Here is a 27,993-nt window from a genome sequence, read left to right as displayed (position 1 = left end):
ACAGCTACCCAGCTATTTCACTTACCCCCAGAGCCAGCACTCCCTACTCACTGGGTGCCATAAATGTGCTTTATGGTACGTTTATGGCACCTAGCGCTAGCACTAGGGCTCAGCACCATGAATGTTCAGGACTGGGCCCCCAATCAGTAAAATAGAGTCTTCAGCTGTCAAAGAACAGGACGCTTCCTTTTTAGCTAAAATGGTAAATAAATCTTATCATTCACATTGCTTTTGCCAAGCTGTCAGGAAAGCAAAAGTATCTATGAATAAAAGCTGGAATTATTCTTGAAGAAGCCAGCTTCATGTTTCCATGTGTTAACCATATCTAAATGACATCCCTTTTCCAGAGACCTTCATGTAATTGTACTCAGTATGGTTGCAAAATGAATGAATATTTTAGTTCAAACACTTGACTGCAGCTTCAGGGAACTGGTGATTGAAACATACCATTGATTTTGAAAGGAATCTTCAACAGCAGGAGGAAAGCTGTTTTGCCAAGCCAAAGACAATGAGAGGTCTTCGCTAATTCTGAAAATATTTTTCATCATCTAAAGGGCTCACTTTCATAGCTTACAGAGGGCTAAATGTGACTGGTGTAATGTGAAAGGAGGAAAGAGAGAAGTATCTTCTTGGGAGCTTGACTTACAGGGGAGGTACCAGCTGACATGTTGCATTCAGATAGCAACAGAAGAAGGCTAAATCAATACACTTCAAGTCGTTCTACTGAAAGCTTTTTACATTGGTATCTGTAAACAGGAGAAATATTCACTATTTCCCATAACTCACGGTTGCAATTATACTTGTGAAAAATGTACCGGATTTCATGAAACCAAATCACAGGTGGTTTTGTTTCATTTGGTCACAAAGGTTTCATTTGTTCAGAACATAGCAACAAAGAACTCAGGGCCCAATCCTATCCAACTTTCCAGCACTGATGCATCTGTCCTGCAGCCCCAAGCTAAAGGAACAAACATTCCCTTACCTTGAGGAGGCATCTGTGACTGCCTCCCTACCATAGGATGCAGCGCATTCCCCATTGCACAGGTGCACTAGCACTGGAAAACTGGATAGGACTGGGCTCCTCAATCATTTAATTCACAGCCCTAACATTCTCTTGTTAGCAGTGTTGGAGAAATATTTCCATATGCCATGGGTACTGTACCCCTTGTTTAGACCTATTCAGAATATTTCTATGGCGCAAACTCCCAACTGACACCCAAGAGCAGTTGGGGCTATCGACATAATAAGCATTTACAAAAACTGTAACAAAATGATTTTGCTGTCCCTCACTTTTCCCTCATCAATTTGTTATCTGGCTGATAATTTAAAAAGTTGACCATTTAAGTTGAGATGGTGGGAGGAGATTTTCTAAGACACAGATGACAGCTGAGGCACCCAACAGGTTTCATGCAGGATAGTCAAATCATAGTCTGTTAACTTTTCTGTCTAGCAACAAAACTAAAATACCTTCCACACCTCAAAGATCTACAACTTTATCAATCCAAATTTCACCATCTGTGTCTTTGAAAATCTTAACATTGAATTCGGTTTTGAAGTCTATGTGAATCCCACAGATTTGAAATGAAAGAGATGTAAGTGAACCTGCTGAATGTCGTTTCCCAATTGGTTTTTAGTCTCTGACCAATTCCCTCCCCCATTATACTGTAAGGTTGAGGCACAAGTGGTTAAGGATGAGTCTGGACATGATCCGATCCTGCAACTGCTTCTTGTATTGGGATATTTCCTGGTGGTAAAGGCTGACTGCCTCCTGGGGGATGGTTTTGAGCATTTCCAACTGTTTGAGTCCCAGCTGTTAAAAGAAAAACATGAAAAACAAATGTTAGCTTGTCAAACTTGAACTGCAGAACAAACCACAGAGTAGGGAGTGAATGCACACTCACCCCTTTTTTTGGGTCAGAAGCATAACCGTTCTCAGAGAATCAAGCTCAGGAGCAATTGACTCTTCCTACTTCTAACAGATTGACTGTGCAAGATACTGATTGACTGGCCCTTGTGACAATATTGACAACCACTTCCCAGTTGGCTGTGCAGAGTACAGATTTGCTGATGCTAATGACAATCAAAATTCCCTCTCCCAACTGAAGGAAAAAGTTCCAACTAGAAAAAAAGCAATTGGTTTAATTTCTTATTTTTTTTATTACACAGCTTGGAGCAGTTCTGAGTTGCTCAGATTTGCAGCACCTTTTGAAGTGGCGCAGATCTGAGTAGCCCCATTGGGGATGCTGCAGCTTTACCCAGGGCAAAGTTGAAAGAATTCTCCTTGCCCCTGGCTGAGCAGCTTTCAGCCCCAACCCTGTGTTGGATACGGGGCAGGCCAGCCAGCCTCCCCATTCCAGAGTGAGTTAGGCTTGGGCTGCCAGTCAAACTACCATTTACACACTTAAAACAGTTTTCAGAAGTCATTTAATCAAATAATCATCCTGATGAAATGTTCCATTAAGAGGCAATAAAACACATACTGAAATTCAGTGGTCAGATGGAAGGGAAAGAAAAATTTGCAGGGTACTAAAATTACCATGTACGGACTAGTGGAGGCCATAGGATGCAATCCTATAAACATTTACCTGGAAGTAAGTCTCATTGAATTCAATGAGACTTATTTCTGAGTAGGTATGCATAGGATTGTGCTGTCAATCACCCTCAAAATCCAAGACCCAATATCTGGATCAGGTAAAAAAGAAACCTATCAAAGCAAAGGGCAAGGATGTTCAGAGTGGGTGCCATGTCAGTCTGCAGTGGCAAACACAGCAAAGCAATTTGTGGCACCTTAAGACTATGAATTGACTTTACTGGTTTTAAAACAATTTGTTTCTCCTCATGGCCATATGAGACATGCATGCACACACACACACCCCAATTGTAGTTCTAGCAGATACAGAAACATAGGAGCTATGCTCTTCTGCACAGCTCTGAAGGATATATAAAATAAAAGCCTAGATTATTTTGGGGAGACTGGCAAATGACCAGGCCTGGTAATGGCTAGCTGGTAGGCAAAGGAAAGGTAAGTGTGTCCGCTGCCCTGTCTGCGTCTTGGGTAATGCTTGGAAAAGACACAAACAGGTACTTATCAATTGATTTACATACATGGCTGGAATTTCAGTTCTCCATCTGGTCCTGAGGTAGGAAGTCCTTGCTGTAACTTCTTCTGTTCCATCTGTTGCACAACCTATTGGTTCATCAAAATTATGAGTGGAATGAGATGAAAATACATAAACCGAGCTGTGTCAGCATTTTCATTTCATACAACACAAATGAATGGTGCTAAATAGCCTGTGTTGTCTCTTTGAGCGGGGGCATAAGCAAAATTCTACTGCATCTTAGTTATAGCTGTGTCAAAATACCTTTGTGAGCAGCAAAAGATGATCAAGAGAATGAATGAATGAATTAGGCTTCCAATTACATGATTCATTGTAAAATAAGGCTATTGGAGAATGCCCAGTGAGAATTCCCAATGATTCATTATGAAAGAAGGCAATTGGAGAATGCCCAGTGAGAATTCCCAATGATTCATTATGAAAGAAGGCAATTGGAGAATGCCCAATGAGCTCAAAAGGAAAAAAAAACATTCAGGATAATATAGCACTGCAGAGAGAGAGAGAGCAATCAACCAAGAGAAATACAAAAAAGAATATAAGTATAAATTCAAAATGAAATTTAACTGGAGTAACATTCCACAAATTCACAATAAAGGCCAGAGTTCAAAATTCAGGTGATTCATATTTCTTTTAAATAAGAAGATTTAAAAGAATTTTTCCTTTCTTTTCTCTATTTTTCATCCATTATTTTTCCATCTCTGAAATAACCTTGTTATTGGAATGCACATTGTCTAAAACTTCTCATGAGCAACCCATGCCAATACTTTCCAAACACTTCAAGATGAATGCAGTAACTCGTACAGTTTCTTAATATAATAAATTAACTTTTTAAATACAGGAATCCAGGCAACCATAGTAATGGTACCTGTTGAAGTTCTTGTCTCTGAGCCTGAATGTGGTCATGCTGCCTCTGTAGTTCTTCCTTCTGTTTTTGAAGTTCTTCTGCTTTCTTCTTCAAAACATTTTCTTGCTGGGAAATGTGACTTTCAAATTCCTTTAGTTCCTCTTCAGTGAAGACCTGCTGTTGGTCCAGGGTCTTAAAAGCAAAACAAACCAACTCATCAAGGCTCAATGAGAAATTAAGGGGGGGGGGGGAATCAACACAGTGAAGCAAGAATGTTTTCAAAGATGCCTGAAGATCACAAGGCAGGGCGTTCCAAAGTCTAAGCCAATGTTATCTGCAGGAGAGGTGTTTCCTGCAGCTAGGTTCTTGTCTTTCTGCCATACTTCTTCCCAACGTCTGTGACTCTGGCTTCCTACAGAGGCTTCCTCCAACATTTACCACTTACAGAAATATTACTAAAAGAAAGAACACTTCCAAAATATAAACAGGAGCATTAAAATACAATTGGACATCAGTATCTGTGGGGGATCGGTCCCCAGATTCCTACCCCCCCAAGTATACCAAGACCTGTGGATAAGCGAGTTGGGTCCAATAGGTTCAGAAGTTCTCTTGTCATGTCTGGAGGTGTTCTGAAGCCCAAAGAGGCCACGTGCAGCCTCTCCGGGCTTCAGGAAGTTCCACAGAGGTGCTGGAAAGGCACTTGCAGTTAGTGTCAAAATGAGAAGTGCCTTTCTGGCACTACTGGGGGACTTTCTGAGGTCCCTAGTGGCTGTGTGTGGCCTCTGCAGGCCTCAGAAAGTACCCCAGACGCGACTGGAGAACACCTCCAGTCACATCCAGGAGATTAAGTGAGGCCCTCCACCACGGGTTTTGAATCTGCAGTATGTCAAATCCGCGGGTTCCAAACCTGCAGATAAAAGGAGCCCACCCAGACTCTCCTTTCACCAAATACATTCAGAATTTAGGAGGGAAGTTGGATAACACCTGCTGAAAAAAATAAGAAGGAAGGCAACATACAAATAAGTCTTTTGCAATTTAAATTTCTCTTCTGTTCAAAGAAACTTGTGGCCAAAATGTCTGTGCTTATTTTATTTCAAACGCCTGCACCAACAGTCAGACAGCCCTCATAAACTGTACACAGTGTCCTCAGACTTACTGTTCAGGTTTTATGTTGATAAGGCCATTAATAATAACAGACAAATGCAAGAAGCAAAAAGGAAGTAGTGAAAGAATCAGAAGTTGAAGACAAAACAGGCTACAAAACAGGAGTCAAGCTGATTGTTGCAATATGTTCCATGTGAAAAAATGTAAGCATTACCTCCCAGCTGTCTGGCTCCAAAAATTCTCTTTTCTCTGTCGCTCTCATGAACTCTTCTAAAGTTACTAACCGGTCTTTGTTGATGTCAACCTTTAAAAGAGACAGAAATAGATAAAAACACTTCAGGTAACTGAACTTGCATACAACTTTAAAAGGTTAACTGGCACCTTTTAAATAAAGTGAAGAGAGATTACAGCAACTCCATCTTAGGTTGGGTTATAGTGAGAAATGTCATCTTGATCTGTGCAAGACAATCCTGCCTTTTCTACCTTATATGAAAAAGAGAATTCCTGCTAATGATCTCCATGATCCAGTTATGTTTATCCATGCAAAACCAAGAGCACTGTGAGAATTGCTTGTATGGGAAGAAAAAAAGTGCATATTGGGTGTGATCCTTCCTCACAAGGGTATGCTATCCATGTGCAGATGACTGCCATAAATTGTTAAAAAAAAAAAACTCTTCTTCCCTCCACTGTTCTCTCAGTACAAAACATTTGAAAAACTTTTCAAAACCCACCCAAAATCAGCCCATGACCCACTGATGGGTTCCAACCCACGGTTTGAGAAACACTTTGATAGACCATTACAAGGAATGGAAAGTCTATCTTTTTTCTATGTCCAGCATTTAAGCAGAGTTGAGAGGAGCTGGGCAAAGGCAATCCTGGCCACAGCCAACACCTGGACATCCAAGAGGAGCTGCGAGTCCAGCAGAACCCCCAAGTTGCGAACCTGCTCTTTCAGGGGCAGGTTATGGTGTTAGGAATTGCTTCTAGCCATTTCCAAGATCACTTGGTTCATGTGCTATATTTTCCTGCATGAGTGCATGCTCAATGATGGCTGGAACTACTTGTGTTTATGAAAAAGCATTGTGTGAACTGGTCCCATGTTCTACTGAATTGTATGTAGTAACTGCAGAGTTTTTCCTAAAATGGTTTGAAAAAGGAAATATTGATGATTAAACCACACCTCATTCATGACATGTTCTCTCATTCGTAACCGCTCTTCTTCCATTTCTACCATGTCATCCTCTTCATTTTTGGGATCATAGACTTTCTCCAGCTAAAACAGTAAGAGTCATCAATAAGGTTAGGAAGGTGTTGAACAAGATATGGACAATATAAATATTATCAATATGTCACACTATAAAACAAGCATCTAGCTGTTACAGAATCATAGAGTATCAGTATGATGTATATATTCACTAAACAAGAAGCTCAGGACACCCAAGGTTCATACCTAGACCATCTTTGCTCAGTGCAGTTTTTTTTCACTTTGCATTTTAGGATGAGAATGGACCTGAAACAGTCCAATTACACATACTTACCTCTTTAGTAAACAGGGCTTCTAATTCCTGTTCATCTAGAAAACCATCAGCATTGACATCTATTAAAAAAAAGTATACTGCATGAAAATACAGATCACAGAAACATTGTAACGCACTCTATGTGGGGCTGCCCTTGAAGACGGTTCGGAAACTGCAACTAGTGCAGAATGCAGCGGCCCGTGTAGTTACTGGAGGTAGGCGGTTTGACTCTGTCAGTCTGCTTCTCCAGCGGCTGCATTGGCTGCCCATTCATTTCCGGGCCCAATTCAAGGTGCTGGTTTTGACCTTTAAAGCCCTCCAGAGACTTGCTGGAGCCCACACTTGCCCGAAGAAAACTGCTCTCAGCATGACAGCCAACAGCACGACCTCTTGCGTGAGCTGTGGGACAAGGGCTCCCTCCACTACTTGCTGATTCACGTCTGTGATGCTGCAGCAGCAGCAAAGGAAAGGCTGGCCTTGCTTTGTGCAAGGCTTTTTACAGGCCTTGACTTATTGCTTGACTTGAAGACCTTTATTCATTCATATAAGTCCATCTCTAATATATTCATTTATGTAAATTTATTCAAATATGAAACGTAAATTAATTCTTTTTTTCCCAGCCCCTGACACAGTATCAGAGAGATAATGTGGCCCTCCTACAAAAAAGTTTGGATACCCCTGCTTTAAATCATCAGAATGAAATGCACCTTGCCTGGATCTGATGCTGACAGTTTAAACGGCTCAAATATTAACCAAGTTATTCCAACTTAAATGTTAATAATTAACTTTTGAAACAAAGGCTTTTTTAAAAACAAGGATACATCCACATTCTTTTTAATATTAAAACAACTAGCTGCAAATGAAAAACAAACGGCAGGTGTTTTTAGAGATTTCACTGCTTTTCTGCAAAAGCCTAAAAGCAACATCAGCCTCTGGTCTGCTCAGGAACAGCAGGAATTGATTTCATGCTATGCATATCTGCTAAAACATTAAGCTTCAAGCCCTCTTTAGGTGCTCAAAATCTGGGCACACTGCACCCAGGTACAGGAGGAACAGAACCATACCAATTAGCCAAACTAATGATGCACTCTGTAGCCATGATGCCTACTCCCATCGTGTTCAGTGCTCATCTGCAGAAGCAAGAACTCAATGATGGGAGAGTTTCACCCCTTGATCTGGCACATTATATCCAGTTTTTGAACATCTGAAATTTTGAATAGGGCTGCAGTTGTCAGGATAACAAATTTACTGTGCCCTTCAGAATCACTGTGCAACTCTAGGAAAGATGTAGCTGGAACCAATAGGACACAGAGAGAAGGTCGAGGAACCCACTTCTCAACATTGGGTGAGCTCTCCTTCAGTGGTTGGAGGGAAGATCCCAGCTAGTATGAACTCTAAACCAGCATCACCAAAATGGTGTTTTGTTGGCAAAAAAAGGATGCTGTTTCAAAGCATAGCTACATAAGCCATGAGTCAATAGCCAGTCAGTCAATTAGCCAGAAGGTCAGTCCACAAGGCAGAGCTGTAAGTCAACAGTCCAATAGGTTCATTAGCCACAAAGTCAGTCCATTTCGTCAGCCAGCCTCTTCTCCCTCCCTCCACCACTTTCTCTCCACTACAACCCACAAACCCTTCCTGCTTCAGGTGCTCCTTATATCCCTAAGAACCCTATTGCCTCTAGTGGTTGCAGCTGGGCAGCACACCCTTTGCTGGGAGCCAAGGCCTTAACTCTTAAAGGGGCCACTGCTGACACCACATCTACCTCCTCACCAGATCTTCAATATATGATTTCAATACATTTGAATTTCAATACATGAACAGTCAGTGCTGAGTGTTCCAGAATCTTCCAGAAGGTCATACAATAAAAGTACTCCTCAGCAAAATGCAAATCAAGAACACCACTCAGTTTGTTGCTCTTACAATATATTTTATGCTTCTTACCATGCAACTTAAAAAAGGTCTTCGGGTCAAAGTCATTAGGATCAAGCCCATCCGATTCCTCCCATACTTCTTTCAATTGGTCTTTGCTCCCCTGCAATTTGATTGCAAACAAGAATTGTTAAAAATGAAATGCTTACATAGACATTTACTGTGATCACATTATGCTAAAACCATATTACCTTTCTAAGAAAAGCTTCAAAATCTTTTTTCACATAAACTTTTTTTTATTCAAAGTCTACTGAAATGAGTGGCAGACAGACATCCCTTCATCTTCAATATTAAACTCCCACACCATCACCAGATGAAGATAAAAATGTTCCCTTTCTATAATGAAGAACTTTAATCTTTCTGAAATCCCACTCTTGTCAATTGGTAAGCAGCAGGGATGGGGGGGAGGTTCAGTAACCTTTCACTGTCCACAGAAAACATTGTTGTGACTACTGAAGCCCAAATATGTAGTAGAGAGGTTTTTGAAGGAAGGTGTGGTGAATCAAGATTTCCTTTGACCCCAAAATCAATTCCTACCTCACTAATAGGCTACTGAACTGGTAGAATGACTATCAGTTTCATACTAAATATTGCTTCCTAGGGCAAAGCCATCTGAGGAGGAGGTTAAACCCTGAGTAGGGTCACTTGCAACAGCCAGGTTACCTTCTCAGTTTCCATTAAACAAGGTTTCAGCCTGTCTTCTCTCTCCTGACCCTTAACTTGTCCCATAGCAAGGATTGCCAGAGTTTATCTAGTTATTGGTCAAAACCCAGGGCAGCTATCAGATTATATTATAGATAGAATAAAGGAAAAGAAAAGAAGGGGGGAGTATAGGATGGGGTCAAGTGCAGAACATCAACAAAAGGCAATAGAACATGTAATCTTTCTTGTTATAAATTTGCTAAATCAGGCAGGTTACTGAACCTATTCAGGGAAAGCAAAATTGAATTCCAGTCAGCAGTTCTCTTTACAGGTAAATAAAATGTTAACTCGAACACTGCATACATAATGGGGAAGGGGTCTGGTAAACCAACTGCAACTAGGGTAGAGATTGGAATCCGTACCTCCCTCCAACAGAAGGGGGTTTTCCCCATGTTCAGGTGGTTGTCTCCAAGATGTAATTTGGGTAAATGGACGAACACATGAATCACAAGTCTATTTTTAAATACTGACAAAATAACTGACACACACTCCAAAAAGTTAAAAGAGCAGGGAAAGGGAAGATTATTCTTCCCTTTCTGACAAACAGGCCAGTTTAACTAGATTTTTCTGAGGCAATTATGTGTGGGATGCTTATTACATGTCACAGAAGACTGCATATGATGAAGCAGCAGGTCAGCCAGAAATTTAAAAAAAAACTGAAGTGACTGAAAAAAGGATGCTGAGAAATTGGAGCTCTTCTCTGCAAGCAATTACCTTCCCAGCTCCTTCATGAAAAATATCTTAACTGAAACTTTGCCAACAAACAAGAAAGGAATGGGAGCCACATTTAAATTCAGCATAGTGGTCTTGGTGCAGTAAACGACAAAAAATTATCTGTGAATTCAGACAAAAGGTTTTTTAATGCATTTAAAAGCATATAGCCCCATATTATTCTTAATCCTCAATTTAACATACAAATAATATTCAAAATATACTATAAAGAGAAACTGTGTTCTTACAGGATGGTTAACTTTGGGGTGGTTGCCATGCTTTTTCTTCATTTCCTCAAACTTGGCTTCCTCTTGGTGTCTCTTTTCTTCATCTAGTGTTTTTAAATATTCTCTTCTTTCATGTTCTTTCATCATCTCATATTTCTTAAACTCTTCATGACGGGTCTTGTCATAATTCTCCAAGTCATGTGTGGCCTACAAATAAGTAACCAATTATGCTGAGAAATCAGTGCTTTCTGGAGGAAGCCAGCTGCTACGCTGCAAAGCACAAACTATTTTTTTCACCCAAGTGTCGTCTTAGCACAGGTCTGCACTAGCAATTTGTAGGATATATCCTACAGTCTACCTTCTTTTTTCCAGTTTACTCAAGACAGCAAATAAATGGTTTCGAAAGAATAAACCTGTCACAAATCCAATGTAATACCAAGAAGGACTAAGGTTTGGAGAGGTCCACATCAATGTATGGAACTTACATAGGAGCTAGAACAGAGAGATTTTTCAATACAGTTTAACTTTGCAAATTTTTCATGCCAAAAATGGTATTATGACCTTTGGAGGACAAATTATCCTGGGATTTCTGGCACAGTTGTGTAGGCCTCAGTTTTGTTTTTAATTGATATTTGAGTGAATGTCTGAGGGTTAAAAGTTTCAGGTGGCTGCACCAGCTGACCACTCCTTAGAATCAAATTCTGATCTTTGATGGGTTCTATGGCATGACAAAGAAGGTTAGAAACCTTTTCTCTGGACAGATTTTTGCACCACTAGGAAAACAACATGCACTCTCAGTTTAGGAATGATGAAATGCATCAACTAAAGGAGAAAAATACTAAAATCTATATACTAACATTACAGTAAAACATTACAGTAACATTACAGTGGCTAACATTACAGTAAAATGCAATACGTGCAACATATAGCACTGTAATAGTACTTCCATTTTGTTAAATTTTTAGATTTCAATGTAAAGTGCACATTTTATTTAACACAGGTATATCCTGTCTTTCCTTTTTACAATAAAAACTCTCAAGGTGGCTAACAGTAATATAAAAATACAATAATCAATAATAGTGAATAACAAAGGCAGCAAACAGAGAAACCACAGACCAATAAAGCAGTATGAAATGAAAACATCTTCAGCCCTCACCAGAGGCCCAGCAGGGAAGATTCATAGCTCTCATACTCCCATATGCCCACTTTGAGATAAGTTATTGTTGAGCTGCATTTAACAGACAACACTCCCCCCCCCCAAGAATTCTTCTTGACATATTTGTTTTCTATGAGTAGGTAGTTAGGTCGAGGACTGTACCACATATTTTCTTCTGATCACACTGGTCAGTCATCAAGGAAAAGCATAAGTATAGCTGCTTTAAAAGTATGGATGGGGCAAGTCACTAGACCTATTGCCATGTTCATTATGGCTTACAAATTCCCTTATAGGGAACTGATATTCACTATGAGATCTGCTTATCTCATGTGCAGCAACAACATGCTTATTGTCTTTATGAAAACATGCCTCAGCCTCAAGTGTTGCCTTCTGGATCTATACTCTGCCTAATAAACTTCAGGCCCCTATCTACTTCTTTGATATGCTTTCATTCCACTTTCCCCTCTGTACACTCCATTACTGTCTCTTTAATTTGTCTTTTGTCCCACATGGTTTTGCTCCATCTTGCTCTCTCCAACTGATAGTCTCACTAACTTTCAGTATACTCAGCACCAGTTCCTCAGTCAACCACTTTACTTGTAGAGGAAAGTGAGAAGACTCATTGTTTTCTGCCTCTCACCACTCCTTGATACAAGAACAGCATGTGCACTCATGCATGACAGCCAGTGTAGGGTAGTATTAAGAATCCAGTGAATCTCACCAAACTCATTAGGGGGAGCAAAGAATTTGCTATCTCTTAGCCTCACTGCAATATGAAGATAATATTGTCCATATTACAAGGTTGCTGTAACAATTACATAGATTATATGTTAAGCATAATATACATAACATTAATTATGTTCAAGTGCTATAGAACTACTAAGCAATATTAAATTAATATTAAACATTAAATTACATAATATTAAATTAGACCTATACTATTTCCCCCTTTTATTTCTTAATATTGGGTCTTCATAAGAGAAGAAGTGTTGGTGATGTTGATGTCTACAATATTATTTATATAGTGTGATCATAAACTATGGTATTTTACACAGAGGGAAGCAATACATCCCTGCCCTGAGGGGCTTACAATCTGTATACTGACACAAGACAAGACAACTGAGGAAAAGGGGACTAAAGGCTGGAATTGTAACACAGTCACCTGCCCCATTCCACTTGGAGAGCATGAACTACAACTCTAAATAAATTTTAAAATGGGGCAGCAAGTTTTACCTAGCTTGATCAGTAAATTAATTAACTAAACTGATTGATCTGCAGAGCCCAATGTTCACCTGCAGGGTTGTGAGTTAAGGGCACACTTTTTTCTATTCTGAGTTTATTTTACTTCTGGTGCATTACTATAATAAAAAGAATGTTAAAAAAACAAATGTTAAAGATGGCCTTTAATAAACAAAACTGAGTTGTAGCTTTGTTTATTAAACCACAAGCCAACTTGCACTTTCTTTGATATCTCAAAAAGAACCTACACTGAAATTTTGACAATACATATTTTAAATGCAATAAACCAGTTAAAAGATTAATTAACTAAACTGTCTCTAATCCATTGTGATCCCAAATATGGGAAACTAGTAGGAAAATGAATGGGAGCTTTTGGTGGCAGACAGAAGACAGACACCAGTATATTTAAAGACTCCTCTAAAACCTAAGGCTGCTCATATTGGTATGAAAATGCAAGTCACAAATGGTTCTGCCAGACAAATTAACATACTGTTTTTAAGTTCACTTGAATTTCTTCTTTGGTACAGTGTTACATGAGAGCCTAATGGGATTCTCCAACCTCCGTCTCTTAACTATGAAAGTTATTTAAAAGGATAGAAGGAAGAAAGCAAGGGTTGCTCTATAGAAAAATACAGGAACAGCAGCAGGCATGCAGCCGGGAAAATATCAGTGCTAACACTTACAGCTTTGATGAGCATGTCTAAATCTTTAGCTTCAAAAGTGTGAGGATTCTGGTGGTTCAGATGCTCAAACTGTTTGAGAAGAGCCTGGTGGTCAATGCCTGAATCTGAAAACAACCCACACACAAAAAAATTGTTTTATTTACTGCATTCATACATACAACCATTGAACAAAAGGTAGGCTTGCAGCACTGTAGAAAAATCAAAGCATACAGTACAGTGTTTTGAAACCAGTTATGACCTGCTGTTCTCAGGAATGGCTACCTTACAAGAGGTGAGAATTGTTCTGACACCCTAAGCAATTGTTAGAATGTTTTAAGTATTATGCTGTAATTTCAACAGGCAGACAATAAAAAGCATAACACACGCATATTACAAGTATTCTGTACTTCATCAAATGAAATAGCTATGTGCATTTATTTATAGTTCATATGAATGGAAACAAAACAGTATGCTAACTTTGGTTTTTTTGGCCTTTAATCTGCAGACCTTTCCTAGAAGATGGAAAAAACCCAGAGTCGTTAAACTTTAGGCCAGTACAGTACAGATGTACTGTTGTTCCGTCTCTTCAATGAATTAGGACTGCAAGTGTGCACACTCCCTGCACCAACCCTTCCCTTCTAGTCTGAATTCCTCCCTCCTCTCCCCAAACACAGTTGAGTGTTATTTCAGCATTGTTTACTGTGGTGAAGGCAAACTGGGTTCTCTCTTAATTAGGATTGACCAGCTTCAAAACCTACTTAAGAGGAAACCCTGCTTAGCCTTGTTGAAATCAGTGCCAAGTTTGAAAGAGGAGAGGGAGAAATCTGTACCTGTGAGGAGAGGAGCTGCAGAGAGGGAGTGTAGCTTGTACTCAGTCTCTGAACTGTGGGCGAGAGATTGGGCAATGTTACATCAGCACCATCCTTGAATTCTTTTGACAGTAAGTCAATTCAGGTGGGGAAGAAGTTAGGATTCTGCAAGACTGAATAGGTGGGAAATGACAGTGAGAACATCTCATGGCCACTTGAAACATATTCTCTTTTGATCCTCTGTGTTACACTCCTATGCAAGCACTGCAGAAAAGGAAATTCATTTCTGCACCAGTGATTTTTTTGTATGTTACTGTTCTGGCAAATACTGCAATTGAACAAAGATAGCAACACTGTCTTGAACAAAATACTTACTGTCTTAGGATAAAACAGAATTCAGCTTGCCATATAAATTATTATTATTATTATTATTAACAGTATTTATATACCGCTTTTCAACTAAAAGTTCACAAAGCGGTTTACAGAGAAATCAAATAACTAAATGGCTCCCTGTCCCCAAAGGGCTCACAATCTAAAAAGATGCAAAGGAATACCAGCAGACAGCCACTAGAACAGACAGTGCTGGGGTGAGGTGGGCCAGTTACTCTCCCCCTGCTAAAAAAAGGAGCACTCACTTGAAAAAGTGCCTCTTACCCAATTAGCAGGGTAATTCTATTAAGCAGGGCTATTCTTATAACTTTATGTTGCACTAGCAAATATTTTCTGCCATGCATATTTTACCTGATGCTGTTTCAGCAAAAAGCGAACACGACATTCAAACAGAGTTCTATATAAAACGGGTTTCAAACCTTTCATTAAAAAAATATATTGCTATGGATCTAACCTTTTCATATGACTTAAGTTGGGGGGGGGGGAAATGCGACCATATGGTTTTAACAAAAAAAAATAAACTAGTGAGAACTTTTCAAACATAATGAACATAGCACCAATTATCTTTGTCATTTTTGCTTTCTGTTATTATAACAGTGTTACATCCCCTGGGGGCTGGGGATAAGAATAGGCCCTCAGTTTGGCTGTACTTGTCATAAGAGGCGACTAAACAGCCACCGGGTAGATGGGACTCGTCAGCCTGGGAAGGCAGCTCATCTGAGAGAAGGAAAACTCTGATCCCAAACCTCCACTGCCTTGTGGCTACATCCAGTTATGGAAAAGGCTTCAGGAGTCAACCTCGAGGCAAAATCTGGAGCCGGAGTCCCTGAGGCAGTTCATGGCTGAACACAGTCACGTTCTGGCAACTCCTGCGATGCCGCTGGAACCAACCGTATTGGCCTCTGCCTTTCCATTGGACCATTTCAGTGACGTGGAGAGGGGGGGATTTGCTGCATGGGTAACAGCCTATCCTCCATACCTACTTTACCCAGGCTTCGCGCACTGGAGAGGACACTCTGTTCCAGAACCACCATTCAGAGTGTGACACCATAGTCTTCCGAGACTGAAGGATGCCAACAACGTACATTTTATGTAACAAATATAAAATACACCCCCCAAATATACCCAGGAATTGGTGTAACGTTTAAGGAAGCAAAATGTGTGTTGGCCTGTGTAATCAACCATACATGTTACTAGCCTTAAATGAGGAAATTTTTTTTAACTCAAGATAAACTCATGAGAAACATACAACATCTGATGATCTCAGAATGGAAATTCTCTTGCTGGCTTCTCTTTTCTTTAACCTGAGACAAGAGATGAATCTCAAACATTCTATTCTACTGTACTTCTGATCTAGACTATCTTGTTCTCCCTGATTTTCAAGTAGGATGGGAAAGTATAATGAAGTTAAGGGAACACAAAAGCATGTTCACCATTTATCTTATTTTAATTTCTACTGTTGATGCAGACAAGGGAGACAACTGAACCACTACTGTTTACATCAAATCATGCCCAGGCTATTAATTTTTGCTCCTTACCTTGGAATGAATCAATTTTGGCTTTAATTAACATCCTCAGTCTTGCAACCTCTTGTCTTTTCAGTTCATCCAACCTTGTTCTCACATGATGACTAACCAAGTCTAGTTCTTTGCTCAATTTTCCACTCTGTCAACAAACAAATGGTCAATAAAATAACTGAGATTACTTTTCTAGGGTAACTGCAGAAACTTTTTGCCATGTGCTCAATGCACTCTGAGGCAATGCTAAAACATATTACTTTTGCAAGTTATATGCTACCAATGGAAATTTAAAAATGCCCATTTTAGCACAAAAATAGAATTCAAGTGTACAAAGAATAAAAAAATCCTCATGCTTCAAGTATAAATTAAAAAACCAGTTGAAGGGTCAATCCAGAGCCTCAGGAATGTTGTATAGAGACAGACAGATTATGTTCATAGAGGGCTTCTCAAGTCACTTAAGACAAGAATCAAGGAAACATCACTGTGCAATGCACAAGATGGCCCTCCCCTCACCTGCTGCTAATTTACATTATCATTACTATCATTAGTGATAGGTCCTGCCTTTCCTCAAACTTTGGGCAAGATATGTTACTACTACAGTATTTTGCATTCCTAACAATCTGGTGCAGGTCAGAGGAGGCCTACAGGTCATCGGGGCCTATGCAAATGTAAAGGAAAGATATCGTCTTCTACCTCAAGCAGGCCTCTTGATTGCCCCCCCCTCGCCATAGCATGAAGTGTGCCTCCATGGTGCAGCTACATGCTTCAGTGTGGTGGGGGGATATGACTGAGCAGTTAATGAGGACTATTACCTTGTCTTTATCTGGATCTTTTGGTCACTGCACATACCTTTATTTCTTCTATATCGGCTGACTGGAGCTTCTCTCTGAAATGTTTGTCTGTCTCCAGAACATCTATCACTTGTCTGAGGTATGCATCATAATAAAGCCCAGTATCCTTTAGGAAAAAAAATCAACAGTTTAGCAAAATTAGATGAGAACCTAAACCTTTCCACACATCCTTATGTGGGATACACTTCTATCTGAACAGCATCCCTAGCAGAATACCATCCCAGCCTACTATCTTGAAAATGCAAGTAGAAAATCCACCAGCCTTCTCAGCATCTTTCAAGGCTGGTGGGTTTTCTACTTGCATTTTCAAGAATGAAGGCTGCGATGCTATTCTGTTAGGAATGCTCTAACATTTTAAGCAAAGGCTGGATGTTAGGGCTTCTCTGCTACTGTCAGGGTTTAAATCAAGGCAGGATTCTTGAAACCCAACCCCCAAATCTATTTTCAGTCCTGTAGCATGTGGAATATTCAGACAGCTTCCAAACATAGTGCAAGTACCCTTCTCTCATTTTGGGGTGACCACATCCAACCCACACATCTGGGAAGATACAGCAGGGCTTCCATAATAGCTTGTCTCTCAGCAGCTGTCTGTTTTAGAAATAAGCAGCTGGCTAATTTTTACCTTATTTAAGAACTCAGCGTTGGCCAATTGAAGACCCTTACCAAAAGAAACAACAAGAGTTCATACTAACCAACTTTTCCACTACTACCAAATAAATCCCCCTCTGAAATCAATAGCTAGGGAGAATTTCATCAGCATTCAGTGATGCCTATATTTCACTTGCTGAGGGATAATCTTCTAGAACAGGGGTAGCCAATCATTCAGCTTTAGGGCTGCTAGACCTTTAATAATTGTGTAGAAGATGGAATTTCAGCAGGTGCAGCTTGTTATCTGTGAGCCCAATTCACTGTTTTGACTTCAGAGACATAGGTCAAAAGAGACTGATCAAGTTCTCTACCCCTCAAGCCAATCGTCATAAAGTTGCATGGACCATGGTCTTTTGCACCTATTCATAAGCCAAAAACACCCCCCACAACTCGCAAAACATTTGTGTCTAACTATAAGCTACCATTCAGTAATTTGAACCAATTACATCTTCTCTCATTCTCCAGAGTCAAAGGAAACAATTTTCTCCCATTTTCTGATATCTCTCCAAATACTTAAGAACAGTCAGCATCTCTTTCTCTTGATCTTTTATTTAGACTAAATGCACCTAAATTCATCCATAAAAGTAATGTTGATATCCAGAACAAAGCTTTAAAGGATCCTTTTACTTAAATTGATCCAATGTTCACATTGCTCTGCTTCTGTTATTTTCCTGAAAACCATCAGATCAAGAAGCAAAAGACCATGAATACAAACCTTGAGTGACACCTATGACACTGAATAGCTTCTCTAAAATGTTATGGGATCCTAAGAAGCGTGAACAGAAGCAACTTCCACACCCCTCCTCACCTCACTCTTGTACAAATGGAAGAGCTTTTTGTTTGCAGAAGAGGGGGGTTAAGATACAATCCTATAATATGTACATTTCTAATAGACAAACATCCAGTCTTAAGAAAAATATCTTAAAATCAGTTTTTTAAATAATAGCTTTAAAAAAAATAGTTACACTTACTGGGTTATCTATTTTTGCACTTTCCACATCTTCTTTTACTTTTGTCTTGTCTATGTCAATAGGCACGGCTTCAAGTGCGATTACAAGATAGGTCAGCAGCAAAACACACTGTTGTAATAAAACAGTTCTCCATCTTATCTGAAATTAAGCAGCAAAACATCTCTCTAAACACAATGTCCAGGATTACAGTTTTCATCAATGATACCCATAGATCACTCCCCCCAACAAAAGTGATGTCATGCATCATGTCAGTTTGCAAGTAGATATAAACCATAATTCTTTCTCATGCAACTGGAGTGATTTAAAGTTTCACTTCCATTAACAGAAATTGCAGCATAGGAAGTGGCCTGGAATTCAGAAAACAGCATTACTAAAGGATGAATCCAGGACGGGTAATAACTGTGACTCTGAGTTTACACATTTCACATGAATAGTTCAAGAAGCACATACATGAGACACTATGCAATATAATTGGTAGTGATAACTTGGCATCCATCATCCTATCATCTATTTCTTATGAAAAAGACAGCACTTTTATACCTAGCCTTTCTATGACAAATCCTACTCGAGGTGGCTTTAAAAAAAAATTTATACACACACCACATAAAAGTAAAGAGCCCCCCCCCCAAGTATCAGTGCTTAAGAGGATCGCACACTGACACTAAATATCAGAGCATCAGCAGAGCAGTAAGGGGCAAGCATCCCAGCATAACGCCTCTATTAGTGACTACTGCTGCTGTCTTTTCTGCATCTTTTTTTAGATTGTGAGCCCCTTTGGGGACAGGGAACCATTTATTGATTTATTATGTAAACTACATTGTGAACTATATTTTATTGAAAAGCAGTATAATGGGCACTCGCTTTATTGTGTGGGTGGGAAGTGGGTTACAATTGTCTTAAATAAATAAATTGTAGATATGGTACAAGCAGATTCTTCCATTCCAGCTCTTCAATTGACCCTTACTCCCTTTCCACTGTAGTATACACTGATCCACATACAGCCAGGCACCCTAAAAGAGACAGATCTTTACAGAAGGGAGAATGAAAGCAAACTCCCTGTAGCTGCTTCATCTCTGGCCAATGACAGGACTAGGCTGATCAGCTTGCAACTGTTTCTTCCTAGGACGCATGGGGAGCAACCTCCTTAGTTCCCTTGCCAATGGCAGAGGCGAATGTGTGCTCTCCTTCAAATCTGCAGTCCCCAAGCTACTGACTTTGAAGTTTTCCTTTTAACAAATAGGCAACAAAAGGTGGAAAGTGACTTCCACAAGGAATCCAGCAAATTGATGTCTAAGTTAGAATTAGAACCCATATCCAAGACAGATGGACTTCTGCACGTGCTGGGGAATTCTTTAAAGTTGCAAGTTACTAGACATCATGTTCCTGTCCCACTTGGAAAAGTTCTAATTTCATTGTTACGACAAAACTATTGAAAACTGGCAGCAATGAGCTGCATTCTACCAATAGGAATGAAGAAAGTCTGTAACCATGACCTTTGCTGAAATCCACATTCTACTCATGAATTTCTATTATATTGCAGGGTGTTAAATTAAGCACATAAAGTGTGAAAAGCTCAAATTCTGGAGTAGCAATAATAGCCTAGTCCTAGTGAACATGTCACTGAATTTAAAGGAGACATGTTCCAAAATTGGATGGAGCAGTGCTCCACATTCAAAAGCTGGTCTTTTGAATTCAGACAGACATTTTTATGAATCGCAACTGTGCTGTGCAGCAGGCAACAACAGTAAATTTAGCTGACACAAAGTTCATAAATCAGGTAACAATAACAAGCAAACAGAGAAGACACACCCTTTAAATCCCCATTGCCACACTCATATAAGAAATATTGGCCATGGCCTAGAGATGCATGCATGTTCCTGGTGTTCTATAGGACTTCTAGGGTGTCCCACTGCCCCCCTCCCCCAAAAAATTCTGCCAGAAATACCAGTAAACTAATACACTCCCTTACCTATATAGGACTCCCACATACTTTCCAGGAACTCAGTATCTTAATTATGGAAAGCCATTTTACCTTTTATCTGGGCTCCAGGTGAGGGGGAAACCATACAGACCAATTTGGGGAACTTTCACAATGGAAATAGCGAAATGGGCACAGCTTGTGGATCAGTGGGTCAGAAAGATATTCTGCCTTTGGCAGAAGTCCATATGAGTTTTTGTTCATTTTAAAATTCCACCTTCCCCCTACCCTTCTTGTTCACAATTAAAAACTTCCTTTTCCATAGTATCAAAAAGCTTGAAGGAGTGCACCTCCCCCATTGTGTGGAGGTGGCATGTCTCATCTAATTTGTTTCCATATACTCCAAAGCACTCTGGATCTGGGTCAAGCACTACCATAGTTTCCCAAGCAGTAAAGGCCAAGTCAGTAGAGACCTGGAAGATCTAGCTTGTACATCAAAGTAGCTGGGGCCAGAGGGATATGGAAGTTTACTTTTGCCAATTTGCAAAGCAGCAGGGTCCACTTGGACATGAGGTATTTCAAAAAGCATATTACAGCACTGAAATTCACATACTATAACATTCTTGAAGAAGAGGCAGACATCCCCTTGCAGACAACAGCTGTGCACACAGATCTGATTAGCTACATCATATCATCATGTGCTTATGGTACTTCTACCTGCAGACCTTTTAAAAACAAATGTATGCATTTCAAATTAGATTCTTGCTTCAAACTATGGTAATTCACTCTGAAGACACCCCCTGAGAAGACACTAAACTGCTTGATAGATTAACAATAGAAGAGACAAAGCTCAGTCACAGAGTACAGACCTTACATGCTAAAGGTTCCAGACATCATCAGTTAAAAGGAATCAAAGCTGATAAAAAGACCCTGGAGAGGTATTGCCAGCCAGAGTAAATAGTGCAGGACTAGAGGGATCAAAGATCAGACTCAGTATGAAATAGTTTCATAAGTCAAAGTTTGAACATTTAAGTTTAAAAACCTGAAAAAAATTAAAGAGTCATGGCACCAATTCTAACTTGATTTCATTGTCAAATAAGAGCCAGTTACTTACACAAGGCCAATAATTATTTTAGCACAGAACACCAAGTTATGATAACACTGAGGACACCTAATCATAACAGTTTAATAAACTGATAAGCTGTGAAATAAACTTCACTGATGAGCACTGTGTTCACAACAAAAGAAAGCTCAAACCATTATATAAATGGGACAACCAAGTCACTTGATATTGGTAGTCACCATGTGATAAACATACTTGTGTGGCTCAGTTCTAAGTATAAAAAGAACAGGTGACAGGACATAAAAGGCACCAAGTAGAATCCACTTATCTGTTGGGGTCACTACTGTCATTACAGGTATCCAATAATTCATTTCCTCTGATACATGCAGCAACATTGCCCAGCACATTCTGTTTACATTTCACTTAAGATCAATATCCCTTCTTGGGAAAATGGTTACAATGAGCAGATAGAAAGGACAGAGCCTCTGTACCTTCAAAACATGCAGCTGCAGCTTTTCTCACATCTCCTTGCCAAATCACACCTACTCAAAATTCCTTCTCCTATGCAGCTGTTAAAGCTACAGGAGGTCTGCCCTGCTTTACATCTCAGGAAACTTGCAAAGACAAGAACCAACATCAACCTATCCAAGTATACCATCATACAGTGTACTACAGAATAGATATTACATTAAATTATATTAAACCCATACTTCCTTAACACAGCGTCAACATATAAGTGACTAGCTAAAGAAACTGACACTATCTTTTTCAGACACGAATGATCTAAATTCCAGTCCAGCCTTTAAATGGAAAAAATGTGCATTACTTATTGAAATCATTGCTGAGGTAGCCCACTATGTCAAGAGATGTATTAAATGTATTTAATAATAAAAAATACCCCTTACACCGATGAGACCTCCAGCTTGCTCCTAAGCTGCACTGGATGCAGCACAGACCATGCAGCCTGGCTGCACCAGCACAGCTTGGGACTGGACTGTTAGCGAGTTATGATAAAAACCTTTAATCATACAAGCTGGCTTGAAAGCTGAGCTGGACAGAGATGAACTAGCCAGACCTCCAAAACAGGAACTGTATCACAAATCATGTGATAATCCTCCTTAAATCTCTATGCTGGTTTCTGATCCATTCCTGGGACAGATTTAAAATAATTCACCTTTGAGGTTATATACAGTAAAAAATCTCAAATAAAAAAATAAGACCTGGGAAAACAGAGGTACCAAGATTTTAGTGACATACTGCATATAATTTGGAATTTAAAAGAAATTTTTATTCCTTTGATGAAAGATTTTGATCTTTCAAGGTTTTCTCCAAGAACGTTCAAGACTGGTTGTGTACGTTCTTACACCTATTGCAAAAGTGGAGTACATACCTGGCATTTTTAACAACTTTTGAAAATATGAATAAAGGTATTTAAAAACAATAAACATTTTAGTTCATTCTGTTCACTTTTACATTATTATTTCTTGCATACCTTGCTATTAAGAACATAAGAAGAGCCCCACTGGATCCATCTAGTCCAGCTTCCTGCATCTCACAGTGCCCCCCAGATGCCTCAGGGAGCACACAAGACAACATGAGACCTGCATTCTGGTGCCCTCCCTTGCATCTAGCATTCTGAGATAGCCTACTTCTACAATCAGGACATTGCACATACACATCATGGCTTGTAACCTGTGATGGACTTTAGCTCCAGAAATTTGTCCAATACACATTTAAAGGTATCCTGGCCAGATGCCATCACCACATTCTGTGGCAAGGGGTTCCACAGACAAATTACACCCTGGGTAAAGAAATTTGTTCTTCTGTCTGTCCTAACTCTCCCAACACTCAATTTTAGTGAATGCCCCTAGTTCTGGTGCTGTGTGAGAGGGAAAAGAGCATCTCTCTATTCACGCTAACCATCCCCTGCATATTTTTGTATGTCTCAATCATATCCCCCCTCAGGCATCGTTTTTCTAGACTGAAGAGCCCCAAACACTGGAGTCTTCCTTATGAGGAAAGGTGCCCTAGCCCAATAATCATTTTAATTAATCTTAAGTAAGATTTCTCAAATTTAAGTAATCATTTTACTATGATACTGCTAAACAATCATAAACCTAGGAAAGATCCAGTGGATCTTCTAGTCCAATCTCCTTTCCTATAACATTAATCTTGTTCCCAAAGTATAACTGACACTTGATTGCCCAACCTTTGGATAAAGAAGGACTGGCACATCCCAAAGCTAGCACATTCTTCCCATGTTTAACCCAAATAACTGAATATTAGTTTAAAAGCTTCTCCCACTTTAAGCCATTTCTGTCCAATGTTCATTGACGCAATAGAGATCAAATGTGTATACCTTTGGGTTGAGCAGAAATGGGTTACAAAAATAATGAACAACTTTTTTAATGCTTCTCTGTGACATCATTTCCAAAGTTTGGAAGCTATTTCAAGTTATGCTTCTATCCAGTATCCTTCTCTTTCAAGGTTGTATCCTCCTAAGAAACTGCAGCAAGGGATACAAGTTTGTTAAATAGTAACTACCGTTTAAACAGTCAAAATGCGGTCAAAATGTGGTCTGTGGTTTAGTTTAAGTAACTTCATGCTTATCGCAATTTAACACCATTTCCAAAAATGAAAACTTCATATTTTTTCTGTTACGTTTTCATCCTCTTTCTTTAATGAGCTCAAAGTGGTATACATGGTTATTCTCCCCCTGCCTCATTTCATCCTCAACCTAACCTGAGATAAGTGAGGCTAACAGGTAGTGGCTAGCACTAAGTTGCCTAGCTTCAAGGTTAAATGTGGATTTGAATCAAGATCTTCCCAGTTCAATAAAATAACTACTGCACCATACTTGCTCCAATACTATATATTAATTATATACTTGTTTATATACCACCATCAGTTTGCTTTGTGGCTTACTGAGTTTCACAGGCACGGTAATGAGGTCATGCCCCCAAGGAGCTTACTGACTAAAATACAGTACAGTATAAATCATCCAGCTCAGGCATCATAGTGACAATTGTGATTTATCAGGTTTGTGCTGCACAAAGGAGGGAGTACATGATTGCAGTTTTTCCCATTGGCCCAGTTCAGATGTACCATGGAACAATTTGCAGAGGAAGGGAAGGATCAGTGCAGGCCAAGTTGCATGTACTTAAAAAATTGAGTTACAGTTGGGAATAAAGACTTTACAAAGATAAAGCAAAGGCCACTCAGAGAAAGAAGTGAGAAGGAATCTGAAGGAAGAGAGACACCATGTACTCATTCAGGAAGATGTATACACACCATGTCCTTCTCCCATAAAACCACTTTTGACAATTTAAACAATACAAGTTAGAAAATTCTTTTCTTTAAAATTTTGCTAAATAAGATTAACACCAGAGCGACTTTTTTTCTATAAAATAAATGAATTTAGACTTAGATTAAAATTGTGAAGCAGCATTTATTAGCAACCTATTGACAACAACCATTTGATTTACTTTACTATGTTAACCACTTTCTGAACTACTCTTGTTGAAAAGTGGTATATAAATATCTTAATAATAATACATACTTCCCAGTTGTGCATCTTATAGCCTGCATTTTACATGCTCTCCTATGCATGTCTACTCAGAAGTAAGCCCCATTAGAGTCAATAGGGCTTACTCCCAGGAAAGTGGATAGGGTTGGGCTGTAAATTATACATTTCAGATACCAAAGCAGCAATATCCTCACAGTTTGGTTAACATTGGTGGTGGTTGGCAACCTTCAGTCTCAAAAGACTATGGTATAAGCCTACAGCACTCGGTATTCCCAGGAGGTCTCCCATCCAAGTACTAACCAGGCCTGACCCTGCTCAGCTTCCGAGATCAGAGGAGATCGAGCACGTGCAGGGTAACAGTTATCACCAACCAAATATTACGTATTTGTTCTGGCTATCCCAATATTTAAAGTGTGAATGTCCTAAATCGCCATATTAACGAAGAATACATGCTTTATTATTTACAAACAGAATACAGTTCTCTATACTATGGAGCACAGTTCTCTACTTTTTTATTTCTGCCATAGCAGTTATTAAATACAAAAGGCAAATAATGGGTCATTGTGGAAACAAGAAGAAATGAATACAAAGGGTTGCAATGATGCACTTGAACATCTGTTCAACAGGAAAGAAACAGAAAACCTCCCACTAAACTGATAATCCAAGCAAGAAACATTTTAAATTAAATTAATATAGAAGATACAATAAATGTAGCATCTTTGCTAACATGATTATCAGACTACTTAAGCAATCATGTATCTCTTTTAATCTTCAGATGAAGCAGTATTTACCCACAGGTAGCGGCAGGCTGTGTTATGATTATGACGTGTCTTACCTGACAATATCACTGTCTTGAACGGCTTTAAATCAGTCTTTTGTGAATGAAAAGAAAGTGCGTGTCCCCCTTATTTAACAGATAACAAGATTATGTATGATACAGTGTTGTGAAAAGCATCAGCAACAGTTCAGTATTGTTGTTCACAATGTTAAAACCATATTATTTCATGGGATTATTACAGAACTAAATGACTTGATGACTCAGTAAAACAGAACAGCAATGTTCTGTCATGCAAAGGAGAGAATCCCACATGCTAAAATGAGAGACCCAGCTCTGTTTGATCACAGATTTTCCAGGTGTAGTTTTCCACAAATCTAATAACTTTGGTATGGCTGATGCAAGAAACACCTTGCATAAGAACATGAGTGAACAGGTTGTACCATCCTGCTTTACAATAAACTTTGGAATTTGACTCCTGAATTTTCGCTACTGTGTGGCCCACCTCAACAAGCACCATGAAAAACACCCCACTGTTGTTTCAGATATTTTCTCATTCCAACCATTTGGGCAAATCTTTACTGTGCTTTATATTAGAAGGGAAACACTGACAGATAACATCTACATAAGATACTTTTGTTGATCACACCTCAATGTTTTGCACTACAGATAAAGAGCTTTGTCCCAGTATTGAGATTCCTATTTCTGAGGTTTATATTTTTAGCAGACCCTCCCACAAAGAAGTTAATTCAGAGGCATATTCATTCTACCTTCAAAAGAGACCATTCCATAGGTAAACATGAGCATCTACATCCCTTTAACCCAGCGATTTTCAACCGCTGTGTCGTGACACACTAGTGTGCCACAGGTGGTCTTCAGGTGTGCCATGGGAGTTTGGAGTGGGTCATTTCAAAAAACTGATAGCGCTCCTTGACAATTTTAGTTCCTTGTCAGCATGCCGTGAGATGAAAAAGTTTGAAAATCGCTGCTTTAACCAGTTTTCCTCCATCCATTTAATCAATACAGTACAAGACTTCGCAACCACATTTTTCATAATATATTCCCCAGAACAGAACAAGCAACATCTTGATCTTACACCTCAAAGCCTTGACAGCCTTTTATTTTACACACAAATCTCCCAGCCACTGCTGCGGCTGCTCCTGTGGACAAAAGATGCAGCCAGCTAGACTAACCTGTTGGGCAAAAAAGAAACTTGGGAGTGGTACTTCATCACCTGGCTCTGTGTGCTCCAGGAGAAGGACCCAAGAGCAAAGAAAACAGGATGCACAGAGCCCAATCCTATGCCCATCTAATCAGAAGTAAGTCCCATTATAGCCAATGGAGCTTACTCCCTGGAAAGTGTGGATAGGATTGCAGCCTTAGAGCCCAATCCTATGCCTATCTACTCAGACATAAGCTCCACTGTAGTCAGTGGGGCTTACTCCCAGGAAAGGGGATCGAATGGCAGCCTAAGATCCCAATCCTATGCCTGTCTATGCAGAAGTAAGTCCCATTATAGCCAATGGGGCTTACTCCCAGGAAAGTGTGAATAGGATTGTAGCCTTGGAGCCCAATCTATGCCTGTCTACTCAGAGGTAAGTCCCATTAGAGTCAATGGGGCTTACTCCTAGGAAAGTGTGGGGACTGTAACCACCACAGTCAGCTTGCCCCTGCTGGCCAGGCATGAGAGGAAGGCTTACCTTTCTGTGCCTGTGATTCATAGTTGCGGAGATGGGGACAGGGCAGTCCTGCCTTCAGCCAGCGAGCCCTTCTCCAGCTTAGGCTTGTGCAGGAGGAAAGCAGCCTCCAGAACCCTCAGCAACCAAACGCCCAACGCGCTGCTGGTCCTCCCTTCCCTTCTTCCTTGGTTGCTGATACACCCCCTTAAGCAGGTCTCTAGCAAAACCCAGTCCCCGTTCCCATAGCGACAGGCACCACCTTTAGGCGTGCACGGATTGGCGAAGTCAGCCCTCCTTCTGGGTCTCGCTTCGGGCTGCGATTGGGCGGCCGAGAAGCAGCCAGTTCGGTTGCGGCATCAGAGAAAGGGAGATGAAGCTGCGTTGCACTGTTGAAAGTACGTGGCGCTATCGAGGGTGGGCGGAGCTAGTTTAGACTGCACGTGATATGCAGGAGCCAATTGGAAGGCTCTTCCCGAGCTTCTCTGAATGGCTGCTTGCTGGAGTGGAGAGCCTGAGCTGTCTTTCTGGTCGTGGAAGCTGCTGCACCAAAGCACATAGGCTGCCATCCTAGCCACTCTTACCTGGGAGTGAGCCCCACTGACTAGAATGGGACTTACTTCTGAGTAGACATGCACA

General features: G+C 40.0%; 1 protein-coding gene across 2 annotated transcripts; it reads right to left on the bottom strand.

Moving 5' to 3' along the window:
* On the bottom strand, positions 1-27,544 carry NUCB2 (nucleobindin 2). Of its 2 annotated transcripts, XM_066628748.1 has the most exons (13): positions 27,379-27,544; positions 18,397-18,534; positions 16,776-16,883; positions 15,945-16,071; positions 13,229-13,332; positions 10,172-10,357; positions 8,523-8,613; positions 6,603-6,661; positions 6,245-6,337; positions 5,279-5,368; positions 3,982-4,152; positions 3,106-3,187; positions 1-1,810 (listed from the first exon to the last, which is right to left on the bottom strand). In XM_066628748.1, the coding sequence occupies exons 1-13, from the start codon at positions 27,397-27,399 to the stop codon at positions 1,686-1,688; spliced, it is 1,395 nt and encodes a 464-aa protein (XP_066484845.1). In that variant the 5' UTR covers positions 27,400-27,544; the 3' UTR covers positions 1-1,685. The 2 variants fall into 2 exon arrangements, with proteins under 2 accessions (XP_066484845.1, XP_066484854.1); XM_066628757.1 differs by lacking the exon at positions 1-1,810 and having other exon boundaries at positions 3,098-3,187.
* Between the last annotated feature and the right edge of the window lie 449 nt (positions 27,545-27,993).

Source organism: Tiliqua scincoides, chromosome 1 (assembly GCF_035046505.1).
Source record: "Tiliqua scincoides isolate rTilSci1 chromosome 1, rTilSci1.hap2, whole genome shotgun sequence".
Classification (NCBI taxonomy): Eukaryota; Metazoa; Chordata; class Lepidosauria; order Squamata; family Scincidae; genus Tiliqua; species Tiliqua scincoides.
Note: the sequence above shows the minus strand (reverse complement) of the source record. Positions and strands in the feature narration are given on the sequence as shown.